Raw genomic sequence first — 7,434 nt, 5'->3', positions numbered from 1 at the left:
GCAAGGATGTGCATGATTAAATCATGTGTACCCTAATTGGAAATCTGACCACTTTCATTTGTTAATTTAGGTTAATGATCGCTATTAGCTGCTGGACATATTGTAGGTCTATTCATGTGCTAATTTATTCAGATGTATTCATAAAGTTATTGTCTTTTGAACAATATAAAGCTATAAATAGACTGTTGGGAGACAACAAAAAAGCAAAACATTCAATATTTTTTGGGACTCTAGGCCTGGCTACTTTGCATAGTCTACTTTTCTTTTCCATTCCTAATGAAACACATGGAGCGAATATTTTTCACTGAACCTACCAACTGACCTGTTGAAACAGATGAGTCGTATACTATTGTAACAATATCTGAAGCTTTGTTTACACCTGTAAATCAAAAGGATTTGACATTTAAATATGCAACCATGCACACATCTACATCGGCACAGCACCTCCTCACTTTAGAAACGCTCAGCTTCAAAATGTCAAGCAGAGACACAGGTATCTTCTCTTGAACCGAAGAGAGCGCACGGCCTGTGACCTGAGCGTCAACGCAATCAAGGGGGAAAGACACACTGCTTTGGAGAGGCATGACCAGACAACCGCTCTAAACTGGCGCAGTACAATGCTGTGCTCGCCAAACCACTGGAGGGGCCGGAGGGAAAACCAGCTCTAGTCAAAGAGAAGCGTGGAAAAATTAAGACGCACTTCCCTCTGACCAAACTCCATCTCAGCTGTACTTATGACGGTGGTTGACAGAATTGAGCGCTAAAGGGCATCCAGAGGATTTTTACGCACACATTTAACCTATTTTACGCACACCTATGCAGTCTTCCTTTTGATGGGAAACTGACAATTCTGCTGAATTCTAATTCATGCCGTGCTGATGCACCTACGCGGATTGCCAAAATATAAGCATTGAGAGAACTGTCATTTTAATGTTACAGCTTTTTCCATATAGGCCCATCGTTTGAATTTTAGACTGAAACATCTGATCAATCTTGGGCAACTTCAATTGATGATGCATTTGAGTGCAATAAATACTTAATCCCTTGTGACATATGGATTTGAAAGGTCAGGCCAATAAGCCTGATCATGATATAAACTACAAGGTGCAATCCAATACAAAAAATGTGAACATTTCAAAAGTCAGCAAGTCATTCAAGTCAATATTACATACTTTAACAATACACAATCCCCAGAATAAAAATGGGCTTAAAATTATTTTTTATTATTACTTGACAGGAAAAAAACAATCAAAAACAAATAGAAGCATTTCTTGTAAAGAAAGAAAAAATACAAGTTTTCAGGGTTAGGTACTATGCTTTAGTCTAAACAGTACTAGCACCCCTGGTAAAAACGGAATGGTGTTTGGTTGTGGAACTGCAGCAGGCAGTATTCAGGACAGCACAGTAGTGGCTGCTGCACTAGCAGCCTGGAACAGGTCATTGCTAGATGGATACAGCTTATGTGAAATTGACATCGAAAGTTTGTATTTTCACGAACCCTAATCCTTTTCCTAACCTTAACCTAATTCTCCTAACCTGCTATGAAGTCATTTTTGGCCAATTTGACAAATAAGCTGTAGCCGTTCTAGCTATAACCCCTGGAACACTGGCCAAGACAATCACCATCAGCCATCATGTTTCTGAGAGCAGGGCTACAAGAGATTGACAAAACAGGCAAATCCCAAATTACACCCTATATAGTTGACCACTTTTTACTCACAGCTCTTTAAGTCGTTCACTATATGGAGAATGTGGTGTTATTCGAGATGCAAGCAAATGAATCCATCTGAAATCTGATCTAGGGGCAGCTATGAAAAAACAAGGTGACAAAATTATGATAATAGGTGGTCAGGTTACAGAAAACAGTGTTCATATGAAAATGTATTAATTAATTAAGACTGTATTGTCTAAGGACACACACACTGCTATCAAAACATATCAGGAGAAAGCATGGACATTTTATAGGAAAAAAATGAAACATGAATGTGGCTGCACAAGACATTGAGATACAACCTAAATTGTAGCATTGTTTGATCATTTGATGAATTTCTACTAGGCCACTGAACTGTGGTGTAGTTCTGAAGCATGTTTTGATACAGAAGCGTAACCACATCAAGCCCTCATATACTGACACTTCTTATTTCTTCTGAGGGAGCTTTGTAAGCATGGTGCATTTTTCAACAGCTTCTCGCCCTGTATTGCACCACCTATAAAAAGTAAAATACCGCTGGCTTTTCCACCAGATGGACTAGCTAACTAATTAAGGGATGTGACAACTCATACACTCACCTTTGTAAAATAAAATACTAAAAGTATAATGTTGCTAGGTTTTCACATAACTACATTCTGAAAGCTGTCCAGCCTTTTAGATCAATGAGTGGGCGTGTAGAAACCGCTGGACACATGTAATCTAGAGTAGAGATCCATTGGAACTGAGGGCGTAAACAATATCTTAACTAATGACCCTACAACTACACCCAGAGACGGCATTTGCCTAGAAGAAAAGTAATGCACCACAACCGATGACTAAAAGCAAAATTATTTCATAAGATCACGTCCCTTCCCCCTCTCTTGCATTTCAGGAAAACAAGCACATCCAGTCTTTATTTTAACGCAGAGGGTTAGAACAGAAGAAAGAAGGGATCCATTTGGGTGCAACAATTTCTTTGGAAGGTAACATTTTTTCAAAACTATTCAAGAATAGTCCTCCCACAATATGTTCTGTGTTTGTACATGCAGTATTAAGTCAGTTACTTCATGTTTTTTTCAGCTTAGAAAACAAGTTTAAAAAAAATGTTTACACTAAACTATCAGATGTAAAACCACCTCAAGAGTAATGTTACCTTTCAAACACAGACCTCCATGAGTCCAGTTCCAAAATAGTACAATCTCGACACAGGATATGATTTACAGAAAAAAATAAAATGAATCTAACATTCAACCATACAAAATAACCAGACACACTGTAGGCTTCTCCTCAGTTCTGCACCACTGTCGACTCAAAATAAGCAGTCTATATGTATAGATGTTTAGATCCCCCCCCCCAAGTCTTTTTATTGTTTTGTTTTTGCAAAGCTGAAGCCATTTTCATATTCCGTGGATGGTCCTCTCGTCTCAGTCAGTCAGTCAGTGAGGCCAGAGAGAGACCCGGTCCTGGCTCTTCCAGGTAGGGGGGGGTTAACTGTCCTATCACCTGCAGAGCCAAAGATACTTCTGGCCTGGGACATCCATCCCTCTCAGTGTGAATGTGTGAAGATCAGAACTGACCATGGAGGACAGGGCAGATGGGCACCAAAACTGTTTGAGAGAGATGAAGTCCATGCAACCCCTTTGACCCATGGGATGTAGCGTATCTCAGAGCCCTGTACTGTCCCAGTAACACCAGTAATCCACAATGGAACTGAAGACTCCGGACATCAGAGGAAGATGGTGGGAATTGTTTTTATTTCATAACTCCAGAGTAAATCATCTGGTGTTGTTTTCCCAAGATGATTCCATTGTTAGGTTAATCATGAGAATGACTATTATTAAGATTGATAATAAGTGGTGGTGTTATTTCCATGTGTTGGCTGTCTGGGAGATGGAGCGGGAGGGAATCATGTCCAGGAGGTACTCTCTCTGGCGCTCCAGGTTGGCTGAGGTGGTGGTCTTGTGGACAGACAGGCTGGGGTTCACATAGCCCATGGTCACACCTGAAGGAAGACAACAACAGCAGTGAGTATACAGGACAGGAACCAAGCCCAAAAAGCAGATATCTCAAACACCCTGTACCATCCAGTTAGCCTGTCTGCAGGCTATACAGCCAGACCCTGCACCATCCAGTTAGCCTGTCTGCAGGCTATACAGCCAGACCCTGCACCATGCAGTTAGCCTGTCTGCAGGCTATACAGCCAGACCCTGCACCATCCAGTTAGCCTGTCTGCAGGCTATACAGCCAGACCCTGCACCATCCAGTTAGCCTGTCTGCAGGCTATACAGCCAGACCCTGCACCATCCATTTAGCCTGTCTGCAGGCTATACAGCCAGACCCTGCACCATCCAGTTAGCCTGTCTGCAGGCTATACAGCCAGACCCTGCACCATCCAGTTAGCCTGTCTGCAGGCTATACAGCCATAGCAGAATAAAAGGACACAATTACATTTTAGTCACTTAACCAGAGCAACTTACAAAACCAATTAGGGTTAAGTGCCTTGCTCAAGGGCACAGGTTTTTCAACTAATCAGCTCTGGGATTAGAACTAGGGATCTTTCAGTTTCTGGCCTAAGGCTTTTAACTGCTAGGCTGACTACCACCCAACCTGTAGAAGGCCCCGATGAATGAAACAATTCTACATTCTAACAATGAATCTAACCCACCACCTGTTAATAACACAGGAAAGGCAAGGAGAGAGAGAAAGGGGGACAGCTTGCTAATCATATCAGACTGACTGTCACCACATTGAAGTAAAAACAAACCTTCCACAACCTTTAGTGACACCAGGATGCATTCCAGGTCACTAGGTAGGGAGAGAATGGCGAGAGAAGAGAACAGATGCAGAGAGAAAGGAGGTGAGGACAGGCTTGTCTCTGTTCTGTAGAGGTTAATCTACCTGAGTTCCCGGTGGTCTGCTTCCTCCAGGCGTTGGGGTTGGCCGAGGAGTTACTGCTGCTGCCCTTTGTCCCCTGCACCGGGCGCATGGCATGCTTACCTGGCCTGCTGACCAGCGAGGCTGCGGTCACAGCGTTCTGCAGCTGCTGAGAGGACGTGGAGAACGAGTGAGTGACACCGCGAGACCCTACCACCTGCTGCACACTACGGGACATCTGACCAGAGCTCTGAGAGAAGGGAGAAAACAGGAACGTTAGTAATTAACCAATGTGTTCATAGACTCAAAAAGTATGCCACTTTTTTTCTTCTTCCAGGAATCAAAAAATGTACACCAGACAAGCTTCCCCTTCCTTATGAGTTAGTAGTGAGAGTAAAAGTATTTGTTTTTAAATATACTTAATTATAAAAAGTAAAAGTATAATCATTTCAAATTTCTTAAATTAGGCAAACCAGATGGTGCCATTTTCTTGTTTTTTTATTTACGGATAACCAGGGGTAGACTTCAACACTCAAACATCATTGCAAATTAAGCATGTGTGTTTAGTGATCAGAGGCAGTAGGGATGACTGCTGATGTTCTCTTGATAAGTGTGTGAATTAGGAAATTTTACTTTCCTGCTAAGCATTTAAAATGTTACGAGTACTTTTTGGTTGAAGGGAAAATGTAAGTTGTAAAAAGTACGTACTTTTTTTTTTTATGTAGTGAAGTAAAAGTTGTTAGAAATAGTGAAGTACAAATGCCCCAAAAAACTACTTAAGTAGTACTTGAACATATTTTTACACCACTGGTGTGTAGCATTTGTATTGTGTCCCACTGCTGACCTGCTTGATGGAGGAGTGGTGGCGGGCCATAGGCGTGCCTCTATGCTGCTGGAGCTGGAGCTGGGCTCTCGCCTGCTTGTACTGTTGAGACACCAGCATATGCTGCTGCTGCTCACTCTTCATCCTTGAGGAAGAAGAGGGCATTTTGGAGACTGGGGAGGCGGCCTGCTGGAGGATCCGCTGCTCTACTTCCTGCTCCTGCTGCAGGGCCTTGACGAAAGCCGCCTTCAGACGGTTGGTGTGCTGCGCCTTTAGGGCCTTCTTGAGGTTGGACGACATGCACTGGTCGCACAGGACGGGGCCGCTCTTCTCAGAGCGCCAGCACGACGTGAAATCGGTCTTGCACTGGGCGCAGGTGTGCGGCTCCATGGGGATGGGGGTCACCGGGGCCACTGACTGACCCTGTTTCTTGCCTGAGTGAAATACCAAAAAATGACATGTCAGTATTATGTACCTTAGGCCTATATCCATCCTGCCCTGCCTATCTAAGGAAAGCCAAGTCAACAAACAAATCACAGACCATCTCGAATCCCAACGTACCTTCTCCGCTGTGCAATCGGATTTTCGAGCTGGTCACGGGTGCACCTCAGCCACGCTCAAGGTACTAAACGATATCATAACCGCCATCGATAAAAGACAGTACTGTGCAGCCATCTTCATTGACCTGGTCAATCACCATATTCTCATCGGCAGACTCAGTAGCCTCGGTTTTTCTAACGACTGCCTTGCCTGGTTCACCAACTACTTTGCAGACAGAGTTCAGTGTGTCAAATCGGAGGGCATGTTGTCCGGTCCTCTGGCAGTCTATGGGGGTGCCACAGGGTTCAATTCTCGGGCCAACTTTTTTTTTCTGAATATATCAATGATGTTGCTCTTGCTGCGGGCGATTCACTGATCCACCTCTACGCAGACGACACCATTCTGTATACTTCTGGCCCTTCCTTGGACACTGTGCTATCTAACCTCCAAACAAGCTTCAATGCCATACAACACTCCTTCCGTGGCCTCCAACTGCTCTTAAACGCTAGTAAAACCAAATGCATGCTTTTCAACCGTTCGCTGCCTGCACCCGCACGCCCGACTAGCATCACCACCCTGGATGGTTCCGACCTAGAATATGTGGACATCTATAAGTACCTAGGTGTCTGGCTAGACTGTAAGCTCTCCTTCCAGACTCATATCAAACATCTCAAATACAAAATCAAATCTAGAGTCGGCTTTCTATTCCGCAACAAAGCCTCCTTCACTCACGCCGCCAAACTTACCCTAGTAAAACTAACTATCTTACCGATCCTCGACTTCGGCGATGTCATCTACAAAATAGCTTCCAATACTCTACTCAGCAGACTGGATGCAGTTTATCACAGTGCCATCCGTTTTGTTACTAAAGCACCTTATACTGCGACCTGTATGCTCTAGTCGGCTGGCCCTCGCTACGTATTCGTCGCCAGACCAACTGGTTCCAGGTCATCTACAAGTCCATGCTAGGTAAAGCTCCGCCTTATGTCAGTTCACTAGTCACGATGGCAACACCCACCCGTAGCACGCGCTCCAGCAGGTGTATCTCACTGATCATCCCTAAAGCCAACACCTCATTTGGCCGCCTTTCATTCCAGTTCTCTGTTGCCTGTGACTGGAACGAATTGCAAAAATCTCTGAAGTTGGAGACTTTTATCTTCCTCACCAACTTTAAACATCTGAGCAGCTAACCGATCGCTGCAGCTGTACATAGCCCATCGGTAAATAGCCCACTCAATTTACCTACCTCATCCCCATACTGTTTATATTTATTTACTTTTCTGCTCTTTTGCACACCAGTATCTCTACATGCACATGACCATCTGATCATTTATCACTCCAGTGTTAATCTGCAAAATTGTAATTATTTGCCTACCTCCTCATGCCTTTTGCACACAATGTTTATAGACTTTTTTTCCTTCTCTACTGTGTTGACTTGTTTATTGTTTACTCCATGTGTAACTCTGTTGTCTGTTCACACTGCTATGCTTTATCTTGGCCAGGTCGC

The 7,434-nt window shown here is 43.7% G+C and overlaps 1 protein-coding gene across 6 annotated transcripts in view; it reads right to left on the bottom strand.

The window, feature by feature from the left end:
• Positions 1–1,202: 1,202 nt before the first annotated feature.
• LOC123999229 (transcriptional repressor p66-alpha-like) overlaps positions 1,203–7,434 on the bottom strand; it is a 42,168-nt gene continuing 35,936 nt past the window's right edge. For 5 of the 6 annotated variants that reach the window (XM_046304788.1, XM_046304782.1, XM_046304806.1 and 2 more), the window contains exons 9-11: positions 5,409–5,821; positions 4,589–4,814; positions 1,203–3,692 (exon numbers count right to left, since the gene is read on the bottom strand). In XM_046304788.1, the coding sequence (XP_046160744.1) occupies positions 3,553–3,692; positions 4,589–4,814; positions 5,409–5,821 (779 nt within the window). In that variant the 3' untranslated portion in view covers positions 1,203–3,552. The remainder of the gene's footprint in view (positions 3,693–4,588; positions 4,815–5,408; positions 5,822–7,434) is intronic. The other variant, XM_046304824.1, reaches the window with a different exon arrangement.

Source organism: Oncorhynchus gorbuscha, linkage group LG02 (assembly GCF_021184085.1).
Source record: "Oncorhynchus gorbuscha isolate QuinsamMale2020 ecotype Even-year linkage group LG02, OgorEven_v1.0, whole genome shotgun sequence".
Lineage (NCBI taxonomy): Eukaryota > Metazoa > Chordata > Actinopteri > Salmoniformes > Salmonidae > Oncorhynchus > Oncorhynchus gorbuscha.
Note: the sequence above shows the minus strand (reverse complement) of the source record. Positions and strands in the feature narration are given on the sequence as shown.